Source organism: Panthera onca, chromosome D3 (genome assembly GCF_046562875.1).
Source record: "Panthera onca isolate mPanOnc1 chromosome D3, mPanOnc1 haplotype 2, whole genome shotgun sequence".
Classification (NCBI taxonomy): domain Eukaryota; kingdom Metazoa; phylum Chordata; class Mammalia; order Carnivora; family Felidae; genus Panthera; species Panthera onca.
In genome coordinates, this window is record NC_138350.1 from 8,947,700 (window position 1) to 8,974,041 (window position 26,342).

General features: G+C 47.5%; 1 protein-coding gene across 2 annotated transcripts in view; it reads left to right on the top strand.

Annotated features, from left to right (window-relative positions):
• PTPN11 (protein tyrosine phosphatase non-receptor type 11) overlaps positions 1 to 26,342 on the top strand; it is an 81,531-nt gene that overhangs the window by 42,282 nt on the left and 12,907 nt on the right. Inside the window, exons 7-13 of one of the 2 annotated variants that reach the window (XM_081790684.1) lie at positions 7,473 to 7,569; positions 10,863 to 10,942; positions 11,066 to 11,224; positions 15,899 to 16,030; positions 20,075 to 20,241; positions 21,687 to 21,754; positions 22,248 to 22,399. In XM_081790684.1, coding sequence (XP_081646810.1) covers positions 7,473 to 7,569; positions 10,863 to 10,942; positions 11,066 to 11,224; positions 15,899 to 16,030; positions 20,075 to 20,241; positions 21,687 to 21,754; positions 22,248 to 22,399 — 855 coding nt within the window. The remainder of the gene's footprint in view (positions 1 to 7,472; positions 7,570 to 10,862; positions 10,943 to 11,065; positions 11,225 to 15,898; positions 16,031 to 20,074; positions 20,242 to 21,686; positions 21,755 to 22,247; positions 22,400 to 26,342) is intronic. The other variant, XM_060612350.3, reaches the window with a different exon arrangement.

The window sequence follows — 26,342 nt, forward strand, 5'->3', positions numbered from 1 at the left end:
TTTCATTCGGCAAGCGAAACGTTCCGTCCTGGAGAAGTTCCTTTGTTTCCTTTGGACTGCTTCTCTTCCAGCGTCTCTCTCTGTTCTGTTCTCTGCCCCTCCAGTGTCAGGTTTTCCTTTTGAGAGTCATTTCAGTTTGCCACAGCCGCTTGACGTCTTTACAGAGAGTAAGAGCCGAAGGTGCTCTCGGGCACTTTTGCGTCTCTGTGTCACCTTTCCCTCTGGCCCTCAACCGCCCTTGCTTCTCCCTGCGTCTGCCGTCGTCTCCTGTCTTCTTCACCAGGTGGGCCTGTGCTGTGGCCATTTCTTCTGAGCTCCTGCCTGCTTTAACCTCCGACCGTGACTGCTTCCACCATCACTGAGCCAACAGGCGGAAGGCCCCAGTGGCTTTCTTACTGTTCCACGAGTAGTCTTTGCTCTAGCCTCTTTCTGCCGTGTGCTGCTTTTGAGACCACCGTCCAGCTCCTCATTCCCACAGTGTTCTTTCCTTGGTTTCTCTGACCTGCAGCAGCACACGCCTGGTTTATTCCTTCTTCCTCTTCCTGTGCCTCTTGCTGGCCGCTGCCTTTTCCTCTTCTGACTGGCTGACTCCGGCGGTTCCCCACAGCGTGGTCGGGGCCCTCCGCTCGTCTTGCTTGAGGTTCGCTCTTCGTTGGGGAGCACGTCCATTCTTATCTTATCCAGGTTCCCCCCCTAAGTTTATCTTGCTTCTGAGCTCTGGTTTTGCCTTTTCAATGATGCCTTCCGTATTTCTTCACAGTTCTGTCTCTTCAAATTTGAGCATTCAAGACAGGAGCCTATTATTTTCCCCTTTAAACCAAATACCCCCTCCCGCCCCCTTTACTGCCCCGTGTCTGGCACTCATGCTCTTTATCCTTGGGCGCCGTGGGCTGGAATCCTCAGGGCCTCTCTCAATTCCTCTTTGTCCCGTTTCTGCCATACCCTGCCGTTCACCAAGTGCTGTTGTTTCTTCTTTCCTAATGTCTTTCTGCTTAGAGGGCGGAGGGAAACGCGTCTGTTGTCTACTTGGCGCCGCGTTTGGGGCTAGGGAAGTCATCTCATTGCATCCCCAGGCCCGTGGGGTAGGTGGAGCAGCCCGTGGGCATGCTGAGAAGTCGGGGCACCTGCTCAGGGCCGCCCAGGGAGGCATTCGTGGACACAGGAGTTTCGTCTGACAGCAGAGGTACAGGCTCTCGTCGCCCCAAGAGACACGAACTGTTCTTTTTCCCTCTGCCTCTCACCCTCCGTTTACCCTTCAGGTGAACCTGCACTCAGCATTTCTCCTGTCTCTCTTCTGCTCAGAAACCATCAGTGGCTCCCTGTTTCCTACGTGAGACACAGCATTTTCATTTTGACCAAGGAACTAAAGCCCAAAAAGAAGTGAGAAACTTGTCCCCAGGGGGCAGATGGTTGGCTGTGGTGTGAACTTCGTGTGTCAGAACCTTGTCACTCAGCTGTTGAAGATTCTTCTGCCTGGTCTTCAAGGCCCGGCGTCATTTTTCCGACTCTCCGCATCTAACCCCATTCGCCTCCACTTCTTGGCACCCAGCTTCCAGACTCGTCGACCAGTCTCCTTCCCCCTGAAGAACTCTCGCCTCTTAGCCACGTTGCTTGCCTTCCCGAACTTGCTGGGATGGCTTCCTTTCCTCCTTGGACCTGTCTAAATCCTTCACCTGCTTCCGGCCTTGGCTCCTCCCAGAAACCTGCTTCGGTTAGTTTTCATGGATCTCACTCCCTAGACGGCACACCACATAATTCATTCCACACTTAATTATAGATTTGTCTTGTGCTGCTGCTGCAGTTTCGTGTGTCAGAGCCTGTTCTCCCCCGAGGCACCGTGCCTTTTAATTCATTTTCCTCCTTACTCTCCACCTTCTGGGAGGACGGGGGCGTCTGGGCTTACATCAGGCACCGGGAGGGGAAGCAGGTCTTGGGTTGATTTTGTCCGTCACCTTCGTAAGTGCTCATCCACCAGTTGGGACCTTCTCTGGCGCCGAGAGTCTGCAGCTGCCCCTTCGTGCCCGGGTGGTGCTGAGGACTTGTTCAGGACAGGCTGCCCAAATCCCACGGCAGAGAAACGGCGACAGGCTGTGCGGCGTGGTATCAGGACGCGGGGGGCTTTCGCCCGCCCGTGGCGCCTGGCGACCCTGCGGAGCTTGCAGCGGGGGGGACGGGATGAGAAATTGCAGCGCCCTCTGCACACAGGACGGATGCCAGAGGAACACAGAGGGTCATTCAGACCGGGTAGCGGGCCTGGTTTCGGATCCTGCCCAGGTGGTCACCGCTGTCCTAATAGCCGTTCACGGCGTCAGGGCCAGGAGCCCACCTGCCTGGCAGTCTTGCTCCGCTCCCTCTCTGTCCTTCGGGAGGCTGCAGCCAAGAGTGGGGTGGGGGCAGAGCCAGTAGGAGCCTCTACACTTCTAGCTTTTATTTTGTTCATGAGAAACCTTCTTCTGTTATCGAAGCTTTTGAATACCCCAGAGTAGAGAAGATGGAACGATGGACCTTCTCTTCCCCTACCCGCACCCTTGACACTTGCAAACGTTTTGGCAGTCTCGTTTCTCCAGCCCCACCCCTCCCTTACCCCACGCAGCATATACGCCCTTGTAGTTCTGTGTTTAAAGGCAAGGTAATTGTGGTTTGGTCTGGCCTTGATGGTTGCTGGTGTTACTTTTGTGATTTGTCCCCGTTGCCCGGAACAGTGCAGGCAGAATGGTCACTGGGCCCTTGTCATTGTCGTGGTACCTGGGGATGCGTGGTTCTGCCAGTGTGTTTCCTGCCTGTCTCTCCTTGAACCTGCTCCTCTGTTTGGATTCCTGACATTCTGGTCAAGAGCCAGGTCCAGTGGCTTTCAATCAGGGCTTTTGAAGCCTTGTGGGGGGTCCCATTCGGTCATTATAGTGACTGGGGACGCTGCCCCTGGCATTTAGGCTGGGAGGGGCCCCGGGGGTGGGAAGCAGGAGTGTTCCCTGGTCATAAACGTCAGGGGATGGTTCTGCACGTGAGCACTTGTCCCATCCACAGTTGGTCATGCTCCTGGGCACTTCTTCTTCGTTTTTGGCTTTTTTTTTTAAGATTTTATTTTTAAGTCATCTCTACACTCCATGTGGAGCTCGAACTCACAACCCTGAGATCAAGAGTTGCATGTTCCACTGTCTGAGCCAGCCAGGTGCACCAGCCCTGGACACTTGTAAATATGTAGTGTGGATCAGAGAATTGGCTTCTCTTGATGCTTTTTAAGACTTAAAATCTGACACGATCCCTTTGGCTCTAGATCTGTTTTGACTCATGCAATCAGGCGATGGTAACTAACCTCTGGCACATTTTGAGGGTTCGGCATTTGATCCAAATTCTTTGTGGTGTTACTTGGGAAAACGGGATCTTGCAGCCTGCATCCCTGCTTTACATTGTCCCTTCTTCTGCCTGTCATTATCATTAGCATCCCTGCCACTGCCCAGTGGAGAATGGGGCTGGAGACGCTGTGACATTTAGCCTGACAGGTCGTTTGCAGCTTTTTTGGTGTGCCACCGGGACTGCTGGGGAGGAGGTTGTGGAAGATAAACCACGGAAGGGTTGTGACGTGCAGGGGCCGGCTCGCTGGATAGTCTTCTGCTTCTTCCGGCCATCAGCCTGGCGCTGGGGAGGAAGCACCCCACAGCAGGTGGCAGCTGATTGTCTCGGGTGCAGTTGGGGAGCCTCTGCAGGCAGAGCAGGGAAAGTCGCCCTTCTTTTTATTTTCAGCCTCACTCTGGATGGAGGGCAGCCTTCCACTGTGGAAAACGAAATGTGTTCAGACAACTTGGGCCCCAGGCGCAGATGAGAATGGGCTAATGGGCACTAAGGAAGGAGCTGGGGGGAGAGACACACAGTTGGTCATTACTAATTTGTGACAACTGCCAGCCGCTGCCAGTTAGCACCGACTGTGCCTGGGACGCAGGCGCTCTGGGGCTTGTCTGTTCTGGAAGACCCTGGGGCCCAGAGACCTGTCTCAGCCTGCGTGCTGTTCAGACCCCAAATCCGCATGAAAGAGGCGATTGGTAACTTGATACAGGGTTGGGGGAGCCCCTGGCTGACCTGAATAGATGGTCCAACCAATGTGCCGTGTTTTTGCACCTTTTGTAGTAATCTCCCTTAACTCTTACACCGACCCTGTGGGGTAGGTAGTTAGGATTTTCCCCACCTTACACTCGAGGAAGCTGAGGCATAGACAGACTGGCTGAGGTTAGAGGCAGAGAAGAGGAGGAGCCTGAGTTCTGAAAAGCTGGAACTTAGTTGCAGGCCGGGGTAGACACTGGAGCCTGAGCAAGGGAGGGGCTGGGTGAAATTTGCCTTTTATAGAGACAGCTCAGGCCTGTGCCTCCGCCAGCAAAGCAGCATCACGCGAGGTATGTTTCGTAAGTGAGCACTTGAACACCTCACTGTCGGGTTTGTTTTGAATCAAGCAGCTTATTATTTCCTAGCCACCCCCACCTTGTAGCTTTTGTTGATGTTGTTTCTCTCCACTTGTTTGGCTTTTAAGTGCTTGAGTCAGCTAGTAGAGTTTGGGCTTCTTTTTGAACCTCACCTTAATGTCTGAAAATCAAGATTGAACCTTCTTCTCCTAACACAGCAGTGTTGCTCAGTAAGACTGGCTCACAGTTCAGAGGAAATGCCGGCTCGCAGAAGGCAAATGGCCTTAATTACTTAATCCGAGCTCCTTTTAAGAATTGGAATGACTGTCTCATCATCCGAGGTCTGTGTACATTGTAGTTTAGTCCTGCCTGGGTTTCAGCTGGGTACCGACTTTTGTTATGAGCTGTGTGTCAAGGCCAATTATTGCATTTTCAAACTGAGAGCCAAATAGCAATTTAAAATCTCGACTTTCATACCTGTCTGTGAAATTCACATAAATGAAATGGAAATCTAGGGGGCCACTGCTATGCAATATTGACTGTTGCTCCTTATAGAAACCTTGATGGGCTAACCATTTTGGAATTTATATATACGTGTATAGCACACATGTATTTTCTTCTCTTTATTCAGTGTCCCTTCCACTTTCTTGATTTGCCATTTTTTTAAATGTTTATTTATTTTTGAGAGAGAGAGAGAGAGAGAGAGAGAGAGAGAGAGCACGAGGGGGAGAGGGGCAAAGAGACAGAGGGAGACACGGAATCCGAAGCAGGCTCCAGGCTCTGAGCTGTCAGCACAGAGCCCAACGTGGGGCTCGAACTCACGAACCGCGAGATCGTGACCTGAGCCGAAGTCAGATGCTCAGCCCACCAGGTGCCCCTTGATTTGCCCATTTGTGAATTCCGCTTACAAATTAGACTTTTTAGAAACTAATGGTCCTTCAAAGAGGTACTTTTTGTAATTTTGAAACTAAAACCTTAACCTCTTGAACATGCTTCTGCACCTTCATGTCTGTTTCTGCAGCTGGTCCTTCTTGCTTCCCCACGACCGCTCTTCTGCTGGGGCTAGCCCCTCTGTGGCTCTCTCAGATCGCATTCCCCACCTCCTTTCCCTGAAGGGGAGTCCCTCCTGACCACTTGCTCTAAGAGCCTGACATTCCCTTCCTTACTCCCTGGCTGGGGAAAACGTAGGGAGTGGGTGTTTGTGTAGACGCAAGCAGACTCACGCTGCCTGCCTAGGGCATAGGGTTTGTGGGATAGGAGGAGCAAAGCTTGCGTGCCCATGATCCAGTGGTACCCAGTACCGCTTCTACTGTATCCAAATTTGAGAGGTAGTATGTGGCTTGCTCTGAATTAAACGATGGTAAAAGTAGGCAGCAGATCATGAAGTCAAGAGCATGATCACAGCCATTATTTATATGCTCTACACCAATGCTCATTGGCTCTCAGTCTTTTTTGTTTAAGTTTATTTATGTTTTTTAGTAATCTCTACATCCAGTGTGAAGCTCGAACCCACAACCCAAGATCAAGAGTCACACGTTCTTGTGATTGAGCCAGCCAGGTGCCCCAACTTTCGTTCCTGATAATTGTTATTTTAAAAGGTTTCTTAGGGGTGGCCGGGTGACTCAGTCGGTTAAGTGTCTGACCTAGGCTTGGGTCATGATCTCACAGCTCATGAGTTCAAGCCCTGTGTCGGGCTCTGTACTGACAGCTCAGAGCCTGGAGCCTGCTTCACATTTTGTCTCCCCCTCTCTCTGCCTCTCCCCGACTCATGTCCTCTCTCTCTGTCTCTCAAAAATAAATAAACATTAAAAAAATAATGGGGCGCCTGGGTGGCTCAGTCGGTTAAGCGTCCGACTTCAGCTCAGGTCACGATCTCACGGTCCATGAGTTCGAGCCCCGCGTCGGGCTCTGGGCTGATGGCTCAGAGCCTGGAGCCTGCTTCCGATTCTGTGTCTCCCTCTCTCTCTGCCCCTCCCCCGTTCATGCTCTGTCTCTCTCTGTCTCAAAAATAAATAAAACGTTAAAAAAAAAAAAATTAAAAAAAAAATAATAAAAGGTTTCTTTCCTGGCATGCCTGAGTGGCTCAGTCGGTTGAGCATCTGACTTTGGCTTAAGTTATGATCTCACAGCTTGTGAGTTCGAACCCCGCATTGGGCTCTATGCTAACAGCTCAGAGCCTAGAGCTTGCTTTGGATTCTGTGTCTCCCTCTCACTCTGCTCCTCCACCACTTGTGCTCAGTCTCTCTCTCTCTCAAAAATAAATAAACATTTTTTAAAAAGTTAAAAATTTAAAAGGTTTCTGTCCTAATAAATATTTATCCACTAAAAACTTTAGGCAAAAAAAAAAAAAAAAAGTTTAAAAAAATGAAGAAAAGGCTTCATAATTCTAGTACCCTGAAAAAAAAAACACTCCCATTACTTTTTTGGTATATATTCTTTTGCCATTTCTCATATACATAGGCTAATGCAGACATATGGCTTATGTAATACACTGTTTTGGAAGTTTGACCTTCTTTTCACTTAATGTTTACTCTGATCATCTTTTCAAGGCATTAAAAATTCTCCAAGAACATTTAAAAAAATATATTTTTTAACATTTATTTATTTTTGAGAGACTGAAAGAGACCGAGCACGAGCAGGGGAGGGGCAGAGAGAGAGGGAGACACAGAATCTGAAGCAGGCTCCAGGCTCTGAGCTGTCAGCACAGAGGCCAACACGGGGCTCGAACCACAGAGGCCGACATGGGGCTCCAACCCATGAACCGTGAGATCATGACCTGAGCTGAAGTCGGACTCTTAACCGACTGAGCCACCCAGGCGCCCCAAGAACGTTTTTTTTTTTAATGGTCGCAGAACACCCGTTTGTGTGAATTAATGGTAGTGCTGTCCAGGCCGTCCTTTCTTCTTGGAAATTGTTCTTGACATTGTTGACACGGCGTTAAGATGAGCATTTCTGTAGCCGTTGTATTCAACTCTGAACATTTCCGAGGATAACGTTCCTAAAGCAGAAATGCTGAGCCAGGATTTTTTTTTTTTTTAAAGCTTTCGACACGCAATAATATTTACTTTTTTTCCTCTCCAGACACTACAGCAACAGGAGTGCAAACTTCTCTACAGCAGAAAAGAGGGTCAGAGACAAGAAAATAAGAACAAAAATAGATATAAAAACATCCTACCCTGTAAGTATTTAATATTCTGTCCAGTAATAGTCACTCTTGGAGAGTTTGATTCCTCGGCGTCCCTGTAACTTTTCCCAGGGGCTCCGTGTCTTCTTAGCAGAGCCAAGGCCTTAGGCTTTTTCGATTGTGAGCAGTTTCCAAAATCATCAAATGCGGTGGGAAAGGATGATGTCATTCACTGAGTTCCTGTGATGCTCGTGCTGGGTAAAATGGCCACCAGGCGGTCTTGAATGTGTCATTTCCTTTTGTTAATTAATTTTGTCTGCCTAAGAATGAGAATCTCAGGGGAGCCTGGGTGGCTCAGTCGGTTAAGTTGTCCGACTTCGGCTCAGGTCATGATCTCATGGATTGTGAGTTTAAGCCCCGCATTGGGCTCTGTGCTGACAATTCAGACCCCAGAGCCTGCTTGGGATTCTGTGTCTCCCTCTCTCTCTCTGCCCCTCTGCCGCTTGTGGTCTGTCTCTCTCTCAAAAATAAATAAACGTTAAAAAAAATTAAATTGGAGCGCTTGGGTGGCTCAGTTAGTTAAGCATCCGACTTCAGCTCAGGTCATGATCTCAGGGTTCATGGGTTCGAGCCCCACGTCGGGCTCTGTGCTGACAGCTCAGAGCCTGGAGCCTGCTTCGGATCCTGTGTCTCCCTCCCTCTCTGCCCCTCCACCACTCACGGTCTGTCTCCATCTCTCAAAAATGAATAAACGTTAAAAAAATTTTTTTTTAAATTTTTAATTAAAAAAATAAAAGTGAGTATCTCAGGGCTTGCCATCTCCCAGGGGCAGGCCACACCATGACCCTCAGAGGTCCCAGACTTGTGTCCTTGCACTGCGCTGCTCGGCCCGTGCGTCTTGGGAAGACACGCCTCTGTCTGGGCCTCCGTTCCCTCTTCTGGGGAACAGGCAGCCTCCGCCCGAGGACCCGAACTGCTCTGCTCCCTGATCCTCTGAGCTCGAGTTACAGGAGATACAGGTACATTCTACTTTGCTCCGAAGAGGACCCTAAGGGATTCGTAAAGCACTTAATTACCCAGATACTGCCTGGTAGAGCCAAAGTTGAGCCACAGGGAACGAGAGGAAGGATGGAGGCCTGTGGCGAGGACCCTAGGGATGGCAGTAAACAGCTGTTGTAGCGCGCGTGTCCTGAGGGCTGTTCTGTACCGGACCCTGCACCTGTGTCACTTAATTACACCACATGTGCACAAAGCAGGTGTTCTTATTCTCCCGGTTTTCTCGACCATTTTAGCAAGATCCCAACGGGAGAACTGGCACAGGAGCCGTCACAGTCTCTGCTCTGGGCGCCACGCTCTTGGAGGGATCGCCAGAGCGGGCTGTGCAAGGCGGCCCGCTGGGGTGAAGGGAAGGAACATTTAGAACTTCTCTTGATTTATATCCTGTGTCTAAAAAAAGAAAGAAAGAAAAATTTAAATCTGACATACAGATTGATGGCAGTGCATGCGCATAATGTACTTACCAAACTTAAAAATAGGGCATGTTTGTATATCCATGTGTATATATTTTGGTGTTCAGAAACTGCACAAAGTTTATTGGGATGCATGAGCCGATCTGGTGAGCATTTTGCTCTCATGTCTCATTGGGTCCAAGCCATTATGTCAGGTATCGTAAATCTGTCGTGTGTGTGTGTGTGTGTGTGTGTGTGTGTGAGAGAGAGAGAGAGAGAGAGAGAGAGAGAGAGAGAGAGAGACAGGGAGAGACAGTCTTGTTCTCTCTGCGTACATATGGATACATACATGGTACATATGTCCATCACATCCAAACGGTTATTTGAAATGTGTGTAGATGAGAATGGGAGAAAATGCAGCCATTCATAATAGTGAGAAAAGGCAATAGGAATTTGCAGAGAATCAGTCTGAGCCACAGCATGGTCCTGATGACCTTGGGGCAGCCTCATCCTGTTTATGTCTAAGTTTTCCTTTCTGCTCAGGAGGCCTAATGGAACTCATTAGTGAGATGCAGGGATGTAGGAAAAGGCAACAGGAACAATCATCTGCAGTTATGTGAAGAGAGTGTCGTTGCCTTTTCCTCTTAGAAGTCCCAGTCAGATGCTTCCTCTTGATTAACGTCTTGTTTCTTTAGAGATGGGCAGTGCAAGACATATAACTATATCACTAATTCCCATTATAAGATAAGTTGCTTAGGTAGAGTGCTCAGATTTCTATACCACTAAGGTACTTTTTTATTTTTATTTTTTTTTAATTTTATTTTTTTTTAATTTTTTTTAACGTTTATTTATTTTTGAGACAGAGAGAGACACAGCATGAACAGGGGAGGGGCAGAGAGAGAGGGAGACACAGAATCTGAAACGGGCTCCAGGCTCTAAGCCGTCAGCACAGAGCCTGACACGGGGCTCGAACTCACTGACCGTGAGATCATGACCTGAGCCGAAGTTGGATGCTTAACCGACTGAGCCACCCAGGCGCCCCTTTATTTTATTTTTGAGAGAGAGACAGAGTGCAAGCAGGGGAGGGGCAGAGAGAGAGGGAGACACAGAATCCGAAGCAGGCTCCGGGCTCTGAGCTGTCAGCACAGAGCCCGAAGCGGGGCTCGAACCCACGAACCGTGAGATCATGACCTGAGCCGAAGTCAGATGATTAACCGACCGAGCCCGCAGGTGCCCCGCAGTAATGTACTTTTGTACAGAATTTGGTCAGCTGACACTATCAAAATCTTATCTGCTAGATGTTGTAGTTCAATGTGCTTCATTAAAAAAAAAAAGCCACCAATTTTATTATGGAAAGTTTCAAACATATTCAGAAGTAGACAGAACAGTATAAAGAACCACACATACCCGCTGCCCAGCTCCCAGCGTTGTCAACTCATGCCTAGTCCTGTTTTATTTATACTCTGCTCCGCTCCTCCTCTCCCCCCATATTATGTTAAGCAAATCTCAGACATCATGTCATTTATCTATACTTACTCTTCCTTTGGTTTTAAAAAAAACTTTTTGTTTTGAAATATTTTTAGACACAAGAAGTTATAAAAATATACGGAGGGCTCCCACGTACCCTTTAGCTTCTCCCAGTGGTAATATCCTGTATATCCACAGCACATAATCAAGACCAAGGAGTTGGCTGTTGCTACTTTGTTCTTCTTAAAGACCGCATTATGAGGCATCATGTGGTGTTTGGATCATTGTTGTGCTCATTTAGGATTTAATTTTTTTATGTGGTTTTATCACTAAGTGAATAAAACTTGGACGAGGTTGAGGATTAACTATTTTGAAATGACATGTCCTGAAGAGGAATGAGTACTTTTTGACTGTGGTCTCTTTTTCTTCCAGTCGATCATACCAGAGTTGTCCTCCATGATGGTGATCCCAATGAGCCTGTTTCAGATTACATCAATGCAAATATTATCATGGTAATCTTTGCTTTCTGCCATGTTTTCTGACCAGACATTGCTAGCCATCTTTTGTGTTTTGTATTTCTTGTGACCTGAAAGCAACTTTCCAGTGATTAAAGGAATTTCTTCCTAAATTTCTAGCCCGAGTTTGAAACCAAATGCAACAATTCAAAGCCCAAAAAGAGTTACATTGCCACACAAGGCTGCCTGCAAAACACGGTGAATGACTTCTGGCGGATGGTGTTTCAAGAAAACTCGCGAGTGATTGTCATGACGACGAAAGAAGTGGAGAGAGGAAAGGTACACTCCACGCTCTTCTGATGAACTGTGAAGTATCAGACGTGTCAGGTTGACCATGTTAACAATTGAATAAACGAATTAGGCTTACTCTGACCCTCTGGAGGAAAGAGAGTAGAAGAAATGTGATTACAGCAGGCTTTGGTGTAGTTTTCTTGATGTTCCTTCTGCTTGGGGTTCATGGAGCTTCTTGGATCTATGGGCTTTATAGTTTTCTTCAAATTTGGAAATGTTTATTATTTCTTCAAACATGGGACACCAGTTACACGTATATTATTAGGTTGCTTGACGTTATCCTGTGGCCCATGGAGACTTTGCTCATTTTGCGCAGCTGTCTACCCCCTGCAAAACATGGTGAATGACTTCTAACAGATGGTGTTTCAAGAAACCTGCCCCCCCCCAGTTTCATTTTGGACGGTTTGTTTTGCTGTATGTCCTCAGGTTGGTTTTTTTCCTTCTGTGGTGTATCATCTGCTGTTAGGACTATTCGGTGTGGTCTCTTTTCATCTTTCATCAGATATTATCTTTTTCATCTCTGTAAATTTTATCGTTTTGGGTTTTTTTATATGTAAAAATCTCTTATTATCATTATTATTTTAATTTTTAAATTTCATTTGAATCCAAGTTGGTTAACATATAGTTTAATAATGATTTCAGGAGTAGGATTTAGTGATTCATCACTTACGTATAACACCCAGTGCTCTCGTCCTAACAAGTACTCTCCTTAGTGCCCACCACCCATTTGTTTTTGTTTTCGTTTAAAGATTGTTTTTGATTTAATGTTTATTTATTTTGAGAAAGAGAGAGAGACATTGCGAGCAAGGAAGGGGCAGAGAGAGAGAGGGAGACACAGGATCTGAAGCAGGTTCCAGGCTCTGAGCTGTCAGCACGGAGCCCGACGTGGGGCTTGAACTGACGAGCTGTGAGATCATGACCTAAGCCAAAGTCGGACGCTTAACTGACTGAGCCACCTAGGTGCCCCTGTTTTCGTTTTTAATGCCGTCTCTGTCTCTCTTTTTAACTTACACCTTTTGGACATATGGAGTATATTTGTAATAACTGTTTTAATGTCCTTGTTACTAATTCTATTATATATGTCTTTTCATTTTTCCTGTTTTTTAGTTGTCTGAGGTGGAAGGGTAAATCCAATCCCTGTTACTTTATTGTATCCAGGAGCAGAAGTCCAGAAGGGAATGTGAAAAGCCCCATCTAGTACCTTCAAAGGATTGGAGTACTAACAAGTAGTGATTTCACTGGTCATATAAATCATACTTATCATGACTTGTAGACATCTAAAAATTATTTGAAGGGGTGCCTGGGTGACTCATTTGGTTAAGTGTCCAACTTTGTAGCTCAGGTCATGGTCTCATGGTTTGTGAGTTCGAGCCCTGCGTTGGTCTCTGTGCTGACAGCTCAGAGCCTAGAGCCTGCTTCGGATTCTGTGTCTTCCTCTCTCTGTCCCTCCTCCACTTGCACTCTGTCTGTCTGTCTCTCTCTCAAAATAAATAAACATTAAAAAGTTTTGTAAATTATTTTGAATTATTCAAGCATATATTTATATAAATATCCAAACATATTATCGTGATGGTTAAAGTTGTCTTTGTCACCATCCCTTGGCCGCCCATTTGAAATCCCTGTGACCAGTGCAATGTGTATTCTTCCATGCTGTCTTCTTGGCATTTACATACATACGTGTATGGGAGGCATTACTATAGACACAACATACCAACATTGACGTATATGCGTGTATTTATGTACCTGTAGGTGCCTAATGAAGTCTATAGTACTAATTTCTGAAAAATACCGTATGTAAAAGTATTTTCATACATGAATTTTGTGGTGCATTTTGGGCCCCACCGAAGTGAATGGTTGAATATCTACTGTTAGTACATATTGGCCTCTTTCTTTTTAGTAATTGCATGATTTTCCATGGTAAGGATATACCATAATTTATTTCACCATTATGTGTTGAGCATTTAAGTGTTTCAGTTTTTGCTCTTTTTTTTTTTTTTTTTTCAACGTTTATTTTATTTTTGGGACAGAGAGAGACAGAGCATGAACGGGGGAGGGACAGAGAGGGAGACACAGAATCGGAAACAGGCTCCAGGCTCCGAGCCATCAGCCCAGAGCCCGACGCGGGGCTCGAACTCACGGACCGTGAGATCGTGACCTGGCTGAAGTCGGACGCTTAACCGACTGCGCCACCCAGGCGCCCCCAGTTTTTGCTCTTAACAAGCAGTGCTGAAGTGAATAATCTTATTCTTGCTTGTGTATGTGTGCGTGTGGCAGATGTTTCTCTAGGGTAGATGTCAAGAAAAAGAAATGTTAGGTCATAGGGTATGCATGTTGTAAATTCTAATAACTTCTGCCAAACTGCCCCCAGAGTGGTTGTCCCCGTGTACACCCCCCTCCCCAGCTGTCTATGCCAAGTAGTCCTCTCCCTACACTTTTTGTGACCTTTCCGGTTTTTAAAAATTATAACATCCCACACCTACAGAGAAGCAGACAGATCTCACTGAGTAACAGCTCATCCCGAAGTGAGCCCATCCATGTGGGTTTTTAAGTTGGAAAAGTTCTGTGTTTTTGTGTTCTAGTCAAAGTTCTTTTGTAGTTACACTTTAAATGGTTTGCATAAAATTTTCATGGAATATAGCAGTCATCTGCAAGTTAAACCTAAGACAGATGGGTGATTTGGATCTTAGTGCTCTAATGTAATTTTCCTATCAGTTTTGAAGGGCAGTGTGATTTTGTTTTCATCATTGTGCTAAGTAGTTTCAGCACTTCTGAAAACCTTTGAGGCTAGATCTGGTCACTGTGAAACAGAGGCTTCCTCCAGCAGCTATGTGCAGTAACATGAGATGTTCTTGAATTAATGGACAGGGTAAAACGTCTTCCCAGTTTCTGCTTCAGGTGACTGTTACCTGCCCTACGTATAGAATGGAAAATTGAGCCCTCTGTCCTGCCTTTAGTCCGCTTCATAGGAGGCTACCTCTTCTCAGGGGACCAGGGGGCATGAAGAAAGGGTTCTTGTGTCACTTCAGAGGAATTAGTTTTCGTCCCTTTCAAGAAGAGCTGCCGGAAACTCCTAGAATAGACAGACACTGGGCTAAATCACTCTGCCCCTCTCCTCACCCCGCCCCCACGTCTGCACCTGCTTCCCGAATATGCTTTTTAGTCCCAGATGGAGAGGATAATGGACATATTCTCTCCACAGGTGGTTCTGACAACCTGCTCTCTCAGGTCCCTCCCACCCTCCCACCATTGCACAGGAGAAAACCCAGACTCTGAATTCCTTCTGATTCCTGGGCTTTAGTTTAAAAACTGAAGCATTAGCTCTCACATTGTAGGATTTGTCTGCCAAAGTCTGTGTCAGAGTTTGGAAAACTAGGAGGAGGGCCGCAGTAGTCTGCTGATAATTCAAAGTCAGCTGAAATGTTTTCAGAGTTATGATTTAATTTTTTGTTCTCTGTTGAGTCTCTTGAGCAGCCAACAGTCACAGAATTGATTGGCCAGCAACAGCACTGAGTACCATTAATATTAAAAGTGCTTATTTGGGGATAATAAAAATTGTATCAAGTCTGTCAAAGAGGTATTTGGATCTACAGAATACTGAAGAGAAAGCTGAATTCGGAATAATAATAAAAGACCATGTAAGCCATTGCCAGGCAAAAAAAGTTGCACCGTCTGTTAATACTTCTGGTCAACTTCCTTCTGCCATGTCCGCCCCCCCGCCCGCTTTCAGTTAATCATTGACTTTGGGGATGCCTGCAGCTGCTTTCTTATCCACAGTTTTATAACTGAATTTCTTTGTCTTCCTAGCACGAAAGCTAAATTTCTCTGGCTGATGTCTCTTGGTTTTTCAGTCGGTATCTTGGTGGTTGTGGAAAGTCCACTCCCAGAAAAGACCAAAACGCAAAAACATCCTCTGCCCAGGACACATCACCAAATACATACAGACTCCTCTCTCATTGAGCTACATATCTTCCTCTTTGGCAACAAGAATGATTTACTTGGTGCCATATTTTTCGGTTTGTCTGCTCTGAAGCCAGCAGCTATTACGGGCTTGGCGTTCCCAGGCACCCAGTTAAGCGGAGGTGACGTGTGTAGTAGGTATCAGATGGATCTGGATATAGAAAAAGCAGCTGGTTCAAAGCCGCATCGCTGCCTTTCGGTGCTGGAGCTGTTCACACTTGGGTTAGATAAGGCACGGAGTCCTCCTACGCGGGTACGGAAGCGAATCAGACAGGGTGGCTCTTTGGGCAGCCCATCCATTTCTAGAGTGATTGCTTGGCTCCCCTGCGGAGTGACAGGCAGATCCCTAGAATCCAGAATTTAGCGGTGGCTGGGCAGAACCCTCAAACTGGCTAGGCCCTCACTCTGCGTCTTTGGTTCCTTAGAGATAAATAAACAATCCTTGACCCTCTTTTCACCTGCGTCTTAGATCAGACGACTCTGCAAAGGCTGACTTCTCTTCCCCCTTTCTCCCCGGCTTTCCAAGCGCCTGCTTTTTCTTATTCGAACTTGTTTTTCCCTTTCTTTGAAACTCTAACAGATGCCAGACAGGGCATTTTCTTTAGCTTGGTTATTAAGCAGGACTCGCACATTTATTTTTTCGCTGGTTTGGGCTTTTCATTTCAGAGTTCACAGAGATTAACTCTTTTTTCTGATCCCTTCCAGAGTAAATGTGTCAAATACTGGCCTGACGAGTGTGCTCTAAAAGAATATGGGGTCATGCGTGTTAGGAACGTCAAAGAAAGTGCCGCTCATGACTATACGTTAAGAGAACTTAAGCTTTCGAAGGTTGGACAAGTAAGTATATTGTCGTATTTTAGAGACTTTGGTAGCTGGTCGTGGTGTGCACCAATCCAGGGTCCTGGGGTTACCCACGTTTGCATTTATCCATGCTCTCGTTCGCTCACGGGTCGGGTGCTTTCTGTGTACCAGATGCATACTGGTACAGTGGCAACAAGACAGGTGCAGTTCCTGCCCTCAGAGCCTAAGGAGACGGAAGGTTAAAGAATAAACAACCGACTAAGCTTTCCGATTGTGCTCAGTCTACAAGGGCTCCAGGACGTTTCGGTAGAAGTGACTGGGTACCAGAGATGGGAGTAATCGGGGAGATTGCTGTATCAGAGTAACCTCTCTGAGGCTGTGTCACTTGAGCCGAAGGTGGGGGAGCCAGGCACCTAGAGCGTCTGGAGAGGAGTGTTCCAGGTGTGGGAGCAGCAAGTGTAAAGCCCCTGAGGCCTGTTTAGTGATCAGATTCCATGGCATCAGATCTTAACCGCACGTACTTTAAGTTTGTTGCTGAAGTGACTAACTTTACAAAACGGTGTTGGATTTGGATTCATTTTAATTTCATGATGAGAGGGGACTTACTTTCTCAAGGCCTTTTGGGGACACAGAGGCGAATGAAGCCTTTGTCCTCAAGGAATTAAAATCGCGTAGCCGTGAGAAGCCACAGAAACAGATAGCCGCGCTGCAGAGCGGACGCGGGCTGTAACAAATCCGAAGTGCATGGAATTGCAGAGGCTGAGCGTCCTTCCAGCCGGGGCGTCAGGGAGACTGTCTCAGAAGAGGCGGGGCTTTTCTGAGTGAGGTTCCCACCGGAGAAGATGATGGAGAGAGGGCTCCCAGAGGGAGGTGTCCCCGTGAGCCCTGGCACTGCAGTGCAGATGGAAGGGGAACGGGATTTACGGGGAGTGAAGGCAAGTGAGGGATGGAGGGGATAGACTGGAGAGAGGCTGGGACCAAGTTGGGAAGTCTTAACCCTCATGTTAAGAAATGCGAACTCCATGCGGTGGTTAGCCCGGAGCCCATGACGGTGAGCGCGCCAAGCGAACGCGCACACAGAGCCGCGTGCCAGGAAGGTGTCTGACAGCCTCGGGTGGGGTTAGGCCAGGCCGGGTGGCCCGAGTGGCCAGCACGCCTGTTAGGAGGCCGCTGCGGGGGTCCGGGTCCGACGGCCTCCCCTCTAGGTCAGATCCCAGGGACTCTGGCAGTTGGTCTTTCTTGTTTTGCCTCTTATTCCCGCCTTTGGAAATGAATAGCATGTAATATGCCAGGACAAACGTGGAAGAGGAGTGATGGACATGACGGATGCCTTGAGGTGGCGCCTGCGGGACGTGGGGCACAGTTGGGCAGTTGGAGGAGGAGGAGGAGGAAGAACCAAACGCAGCGGGCGGTGGTGCTGTGACGAGGCCAGAAACGCTGGCAGAAGGTGTGCAGGATGGCAGGGCTTGAATCGTCCAGGTGAAAGGTGGCACGGTGGACAGAAGGGGACCTCCTGGAGGTAATTGAGTAGAAGGGGTTTGGCGACAGTGTGGACAAGGGTCGAGGCCGGCGCTAAGGATGACCGCCGGTTTTCTAGCGAGAGCGTGGGGTTGGTGGCAGTGGATTTGAGGGGGGAGGGAGGGTCAGCAGCCTTCTGGACACGCAAATTGTGAGATGCCTTTGAGACGTCAAAGCGAAGATGGCAGGAAGGCAGGAACGGAGGTTGGGCGAGGAGAGAGGTGGGACCCAGAGCATCGTGGTGGATGGAGGGTTCGTCCTTCTGTGACAGCAGAACGGGAAGAGGAGAAGGTGGCCACAGATGCAGGTAAAGGAGCTGAAACGGATTTTCTCTCTGTTCTCTATGAGGCCAGGCCATCAACTGGGAATCAGAGACGAACTATGTGGGAAGGTGGAAAAAGTATTGAGTGGTAATGTAGTAATAGCAGAGAAGAGGGGAATCCAGCACGATTTCGGGCAGTGCTGAGCGCCCTGTTGAGGTGGCGAACGTGAACACTTAGTGACACCAATCCCTGTTCCTTAGGTACAAAACAGAGAAGGTGGGTGGTTGGTTTTGCCCAGGCTTGGGGCTTTTCCCGGGGATGGAGTGGATGGAGTGAGGGTGGAGGGAGGGGAGGGATGCAGCGGAGGGGCTTGTCAGCATAGTATGTGGCGCCCAAGCCCAACAAGGGGGCAGGGGGAGGCGGGTGGAGAGTAGACGAGGGCCCGGCAGCCTGCTGAGTTCCATGAGGTGGTCAGGGGACCAAAGCGAACTGGAAGCCCGGCCAGTTGCTAGAACTTCTGATGTCAGTGGGGGTGTGGTTCTGCTGACGGTGGGGTGGGGGGAGGTTTACTCTGCTGCAGAGATGGAGAGAGAAGCTGGAAAAGCACAGCAGAAGCAACAGAAATGGAAGAGATGTAGGGGACGCTAGCCAGAGATTACACGTAGGTGTGTTCAGTTTTAGAGCTAACCGCCCATCTTTCTGTTATCAGGCGTTTCTGAGTAGCAGGTGGATTTTTCTTCAGTTTTAGTAATAAACCATCCGTATTCTTGTTAACAGAGATTTTTGAACAACAGGTACAGGAAAGTTTGGCATTTGGGTTTGTGTTTTATACCCGTGGATTCAGGTGCTGACACGGGACAGACTATTTCTCCAGAATTGCTGGTCACGTGTTACCTGCTTTTTATATGACACATTACATTTTTTCTTTAAAGTGCTATGACACGATCTCATTTCAACTCCTAACTGCCTGGCGGAGATCTCTTGGGACAGAGGTTTACCCAGGAGGAGGAGCATGGATGTGCAGGGCAGCTGGGTCTCATTCCCTGATTGTTCTGTGACCCATGTGGCCCCTGAGCCTTAGCCAGCTGGTAACATTGAGAAAAATTTTTATCGTGGCGTCGGTAAATTAAATGCACGTACTTCAAGAAAAGCTCTTAGTTCTGGTTCCTATTCCTTGGATGTCTTGAAAGTCACTGGTGGTGGACCCGGGCTTAGTTACTCTCTCCTTTAAAATCTCCTTTAAAATGTCAGTAGCTTGGGTTGCCCTCAGATCCGTAGCGCGAACATGTAGCAGTGAGCACGTAGCAGTGAACAGAGCTGCTACAGTGGCCTCATCCGGGTAGATCCGGAACGCGGTACTTTTGGTCTTCTGTACTCTTTTTTTTTTTTTTTTTAAATGTTTATTTGTTTTGAGAGAGGGGGAGAGGAAGAGTGAGAACCTCAAGCAGGCTCTGGTGCAGAGCCCGATGCGGGGCTTGGGCTCCCGCATCGTAAGATCATGACCTGAGCTGAAATCAAGAGTCGGACGCTTAACCAACTGAGCCACCCAGGCAGCCGGTCGTCTGTAGTCTTGACCTTTATTAACGGCCCCTCTCCTTAGACGAGCATCAGTGGCTGAGTCTTTTGCTGCTGCCAAGTAGTGGCTGTGTGTTTATCGGTCTTGTTTAATCCTCACGGTAGTTATTGTGAGAGGGCTTATTATTCCCGTTTGCAAGTGAAGAAATTGACGCTTAGAGATGTCTGGAGACCACAGTGATAATGAATGCTGGGATTTGGGCCTAAAACCCAGCCTTCTGATTGCAAAGCCTGTCTTTTTACCTACTTTGCACTACACAGAATCTTAAAATACCGTGATACTGTAATAAAAGTGGATGTTTTGGGGGAGGGAAGGAGGGTTGGGTATAAAAAGAGAAAGAGGCAAATGTGTCTTGAGGGGATAGCTGTTTTCTCATCTGCTGGGAAGAGAGCCCCAGGACCCAGGGGCCTCAGTTGCCTCTGGAGTTGAGCTACGCGTGGATGAGGAGGGAAGGAGGCATTGCCTGCCGCTGAGGATTCAGAGAGGTGATGCCGGTTGTAGCTTCCTGAGGAACGTGTTGCTATACTGGACATTTTGGTTTATGTCAGAAGCAGAGACTTGCCTCCAGGGTTGCTCAGCCAGATCCAAAAGGAGGAATGATCTGGGAAACTTGCAAAGATGACCTTTAAATGGAGCAGTTGGCTCACATCGGCTCTGGGAAAGATCAGAACGGGGCGATTCCTCAACCCCTTGATTTATTTAATTCTTTTCTGGTTTTTCTTGGCTCTACTCCAGGGGAATACAGAGAGAACCGTGTGGCAATACCACTTTCGGACCTGGCCGGACCACGGAGTGCCCAGTGACCCCGGGGGCGTGCTGGACTTCCTGGAGGAGGTCCACCATAAGCAAGAGAGCATTATGGACGCGGGGCCTGTGGTAGTTCACTGCAGGTGACTGGCCCCTGCCACCTCTCCAGGCTGCAGCCTGGCCTGTCTCTTAATGCCCAGGGCTTGTTTTTACCTACCCACCCGCAGCTCTTTACCTGTGAGAAAAATTTAATCTCTGTTCGAGGCATGCATAAACTGCACTGAGGGACACTTTGCCCCGAGAGTGTATTTCTCCTAGGTCCTGTGGGACTGCCAGGTATTGGTGGTAGCAGGGCAGAGGGGGGAGCATCATCCTTATTCTCAGAGAGCCCTTATGTAGTCTCGTAATGTTTGCTTGTTTTTCCATTTTATTTATTTCTATTTATTAAAAATATTTTTTAATGTTTATTTTGAGAGAGAGAGAGAGAGTATGCACAGGGGAGAGGGAGAGACAGAGAGAGAGAGAGAGAAAGAGAGAGAGAGAGAGAGAGAGAGAGAGAGAGAATCCCAAGCAGGCTCTGTGCTGACAGCCATGGCATGGGGCTCGAACCCACAAACCATGAGATCATGACCTGAGCCGAAATCAAGACTCGGATGCCCAACCGACTGAGCCAGCCAGGTGCCCCCAGTTTCCTTTTTTAATATAGTGACTTAGGATTCATCACTTGAATTACGGCTGTATTCTCTCCTGCCACAGAAATAAGGTGCATGTTTTCCCGATAATATACTTGTTTACTTTCAAGGTTTTGGACCACTCCCCACACAGGCCTCCGAAGGCCACGCCCATGGCCTCTCGCCACAGTTTACAGCCTCTAGTGCCCACATCTGGGCTTCATGGTTTTGCTGGGGCAAGTTTAGTTTCCCAGATCTCATCCATGTGTTGGACAAGTAGCTGCATGTGAAACTTAATTCCCTTTTTAAAAAGCTGTTGGGGCGCCTGGGCGGCTCAGTCGGTTAAGCGTCCAACTTCGGCTCAGGTCATGATCTCATGGTTTGTGAGTTCGAGCCAAACGTCGGGCTGTCTGTTGACAGCTCAGAGCCTGGAGCCTGCTTCAGATTCTGTGTCTCTGTGTCTCTTTTTGCCCCTTTCCCTGCTCACGCTCTGTCTGTCTCTCTCTCTCTCAAAAACAAAGAAACAGTAAAAAATTAAAACACAAAAAGCTACTGTTTATTGAGCACTTGCTCTGTGCCGGCCTCTGTGCTTTGTGTTTTCCATACATTACTAATGTTTGATGCATATAACAAGCCTGTAAGGCATATACTATCATCCCCATTTCACAGATGAGGAAACTGAGGGTCCAGAGTGTATGGGACTTGCCTCGGCACGTTGTACAGGAGAAGCCGGGCTCCAAGTATAGGTTGGACCAATTCCCAAGCCCTCTTAGCTAATCTATTCTCAAATACAAATAGACAATCTTATAAATACTCCCAAGAGCAGACATCGTTTCTGTTAATATTACTAGCTTGGTTTTGAGTCTGAAACCCCCGTGAATGACTCCATTGTCATTGCTTTGTCCTTCTACCCACAGTGCTGGAATTGGCCGGACAGGGACGTTCATTGTGATTGATATCCTTATTGACATCATCAGAGAGAAAGGTAGGTCATCTGGAGGGCAAGAAGCTATAGTTCCTGTTTTTAGTTTATGGAAGGAAAATGCTGGTGAAAATAGCCTGGGGGGAATCCGAATGTTAAAACATTTTCACAAAATCTAGGCTGAGGACTTTGACTTCCAGTGTGTTTGCGAGGGAACAAAAGTGATTCTGTTTGATTCTCGACATAAAACGGAGCCTTGGAGCTGTGGGTCCCAGTGCTGTGGTCTTTTGCTGAATATGCAGCGGTGGTCTTTGCCCACGCCCCTCGTCCTGGCGGATGTTGTGGGGTGGTGCCGTTTGGAAAGTGGGGGGGTTCCTGACCTCCAACACCTTCTCAGCTAATCTTCTGGGATCATTTGTATTGCCCGGAAGGCCAGTGTAGCCCTCGGAACACGTCCAGTTGGAACATTTGCTTTATCTCTGTGTCTGCCAGAAGTTGTGCGTCTTCATCCGGGCCCTGCAGTTTGTCCCGGTGCTTCATGGTGTTTGCTTTGCAGGTGTCGACTGCGACATCGATGTTCCCAAGACCATTCAGATGGTGCGGTCTCAGAGGTCAGGGATGGTCCAGACGGAAGCTCAGTACCGCTTCATCTATATGGCCGTTCAGCATTACATTGAAACACTACAGCGCAGGATTGAAGAAGAGCAGGTATGCGACCCAGGGGGCCTGGCGGGCAGATTTCCGTCTTCTTCCTCTGGGCAGCTCTCCTACGCTCTCCTTTTGAGCGGGATGGGCCCCTGAGAGCCAACTGTCACTGTTTGGGAATGGGAACCTTGTTCCCAGCCAGGAAGGGCCTCTCTCAAACCATTCCCTACTTCACAACTCTGACTTCTCAGGACAGGGTACCGTGGGGATGGACGCCCTGCCATTGTCCTGGCCTGGCTGACTGGGCAGCGGCCACGTGGAAAGGTTAGGACTTTCCCAGGCAAATCCCGGGATTTTCACATGGTGGGTTTGGAACCGAAGGCCTCGAAGTCTCCAGCCTGTTCCAGTTTTGATCCGGGCCGTCTTTACCCTGATCCCATCTTTTAAACGAAATGCTTCACTCTTCATTGCACACAGCAGTTTGAACCATCAATTTGGTTGAGTTGGAAACAGTGAGATTTCAATTTTAATAAGCCATGCATAATGAAGAAGAATGTGGAACTGGAGCCTTTCCATGTGAAGCTATTCATAACAGACACAAAGCTGAGTTAATTAGAAATCTGCTGAGAGGAGGGAAATGAGACTGCTCTTTTGGGGATCTGTGCTTCTCCCCTCCCCTCACCAGCCCCGCTGCTCCGCTGCAGACAGGCCTGCTTTGCCCTGTTCATTGCCTTCCAGAGAACTCGGCTTCGCAAAATGGCACCTGCCGGCGAGTCGAAAGACTGGTAGCCTCGTTATCAGAGCCTGGTTAGCCAAGTAAGATACCTCTTAGTTAGCCTAGGACGTTCTCAGTTCACGTGAAGACACTAGATTGTTTCATTGTACAAAGAACATCTTCAGAAACAGCGTAGGTATCGAAATGCAAGGTCAAATAGTCAACAGGTAACTGGTTTCGACCTTTAGTGTGTTAAATCTGACTTGGTGTTATGAAATATTTAGATGGTTACTGTAGGCTCTTTCCTCTTTGTCTTCCAGTTATCCTTAATCTGGGCCAGGAATAGTTAAAGCATAAAGTTGCTCACAGAGAAGAATCTCGTACTAAATACAAAGAGAATATAGCACAGTTGGTACAAATTGGAGAATAGTCAGGAATGTCTTGAAGCACATAATGTAATCTTGTGTGGAAAAGCTGGGGAAGGAGCTCTCTTCATTTCATTCAGAAGGTTTGGTATTTATCCTTGTTCTGGAGACTTCCGGGACTTCCTCTCCCAGCCTCTATAGCACTTCAGATCTTCTCCTTACCACATCCAGTCTCTCTGACCCTGAATCTCGAGTTGCAATTTGGATTTAGGAGCCTCTTTAAAAATACTTTTATTGCTGCCCTTTTTTGGGGGGTCAGGAGGCAGTAGACAAAAATGTTCCGTAATAATTGAAGTATTATAGAATCTAGAAACCGAATGTCCCTGATGATCCCACCCCAAGAGTGCTTGCATGCATGCATTCATTCAGCCTGTATTTTTTGGGACTGACAGGTGCCAGCACTGTCCTCAGCACGTTAACTGCTATTTGGTCTAAGAGGCTTCAGAGTCTAAAAAATGTGTTGACTTAGATTATTCATTATTACTTATTTTTTTTACTTTTAATTTTTTATGTGTATTTATTTTGAGAGACAGTGCACATGCAAGTGGGGAGGGGCAGGGAGAGTGGAGAGAGAGAATCCTAAGCAGCCTCCAGGCTCCGCACTGTCAGCACAGAGCCTGCCTCTGGGCTCAGTCTCACGAATGAGATCATGACCTGAGCCGAAATCAAGAGTCGGCCGCTTAACTGACTGAGCCACTTAGGTGTCTTAGAGTATTCATTTTTAGATACTTTTTAAAAAATTTTTAAAAAATATTTGTTGTTTTTTGAGGGAGAGAGAGAGAGAGAGAGAGAGAGAGAGAGAGAACGCAAGGTGGGGAGGGGCAGAGAAAGAGGGAGACAGACTCTAAGCAGGTTCCAGGCTCCGAGCTGTCAGGCTGATAAATTTTTTTAAATTTATTTTTTAGAGAGTGAGAGTGGGGGAGGGACAGATAGAGAGGGGGCCAGAGGATCCAAAGAAGGCTCTGCGCTGAGAGCAGTGAGCTTGATATGGGGCTTGAACTCACGAACTGTGAGATCGTGACCTGAGCCAAAGTTGAACTCTTAACCAACTGAGCCACGTGGGTGCCCCCAGATGATTCATTAAAAAAATTTTTTTTTTATGTTCATTTTTGAGACAGATACAGAGCATGAGCAGGGAAGGGGCAGAGAGTGAGGAGACACAGAATCCTAAGCAGGTTCAAACTCATGAACTGCGAGATCTCGACCCGAGCTGAAGTTGGCCACCTAACCGACTGAGCCACCTAGGCGCCCCTAAAAATAAGATCCTATAACATGTGGTTTTCTGCATTGTACTGTTTGATTCTGTGCTCGAACTTACTACCTGATTTCGTGGTAAAGTAAGAAGTACCTTCGTCTAGTAGAAAGCTTAAGTGGTAGATGTAAACAGGAAAGCCATCTGAGTTTTAAATTGAGCAGAAGGATGAAACTCATTCGGGATCATTGATTATTCTTTTAAATGCCATCATTTTCAAAATTCTGAAGAGTTAAGGACCTTTGGGAATGAAGGAATTTGCTGACAAGGGTAAATGAAGAAAGACAGTAGGTCAGGGACCGGCGGGCTGGGGAAGGAAGCAGGAAGTAGCGACAGCATTAGGAGGAGGAGAAGCAAAAAACAGGTGGTCGTCCAGGGGAAGGTGCGAGTGAGGCACGTTTTCAGATTGGCTCCTGTGTCCCTTTCACGTGTCCCTATCCTTTTATGTTCGAGCACTTGCTCACTTTCTGGCATGCGAGATGCTCCGGGCTCATCTTCTGTTTCCCCTCTCCTAGCCTTTGAATTGGCCATTTTTCTGTGGAGCCCCAGTTCTGTTTATTAAAGACAGGTATTTAAAATTGAAGGTTTGGGGGGGCACCTGGCTGGCTCAGTCGGTAGAGCATGCGACTCTCGATCTCAAGGGTTGTGAGTTAGAGCTTATTTGAAAATAAAATTTTGGCTCAGTCAGTTGGGCTCAGTCGGTTGGGCGTCTGACTTCAGCCCAGGTCATGATCTCACAGTTCGTGGGTTTGAGCCCCACATCGGGCTCTGTGCTGACAGCTCAGAGCCTGGAGCCTGCTTCGGATTCTGTGTCTCCCTCTCTCTCTGCCCCTCCCCTGCTCACACTCTGTCTTTCAAAAATGAATAAACGTTAAAAAAAAAGAGAATTTATTTAAAAATAAAATTTTTAATAAAAACAAAAATAAAATGAAGGTTTGGGTGTTGGGTATGCTTATTGCTACTGGGTATTACTGCTTCTGGGCCCTCTCAGTAGACAGTGCTAGGAAATAACGTCTGTATACTAATGCACATATGCATAAATATCAATAATTGTCGCTGTATCTATGTGTGTGTGTGTGTGTGTGTGTGTGTGTGTGTGTATATATATATATATATATATATATATATATATATATAAGCTAAACCTCAGTGCATGTTGATGTCTCTGGCTGTCATTCAGTACCCCAAGGCTCAGACTAGCCTTCCCCTTGCTAATTTGTAACTTCTCTAACTGGGGGAAACCTGTTCCCATGATCTACAATTTATTTGCTCATTTGCTCACCCCTAGTATACATGCGAAATAGTTTCAGAGCTGCTTGCCTGTACCCCCATGAGAATCAAATTTACCATGTGGGCAACCCTTGTTTGAAGGAAAGAATTCCACATCCCACATCGAGCAACCTTTAACTGCAGCGTAGAGACTCTGGGTGGCGTTCTCTGAGTGCATCATACTGCAGGACAGAAGATACCTTTAAGAGTTCTGTAATCAGGGGTGCCTGGGCGGTTTAGTCGGTTAAGGGTCCGACTCTTGATTTCAGCTCACGGTTGTGAGATTGAGCCCCACATCTGGCTCTGCGCAGAGTGTGGATCCTGCTTGGGACTCTCTCTCCCTGT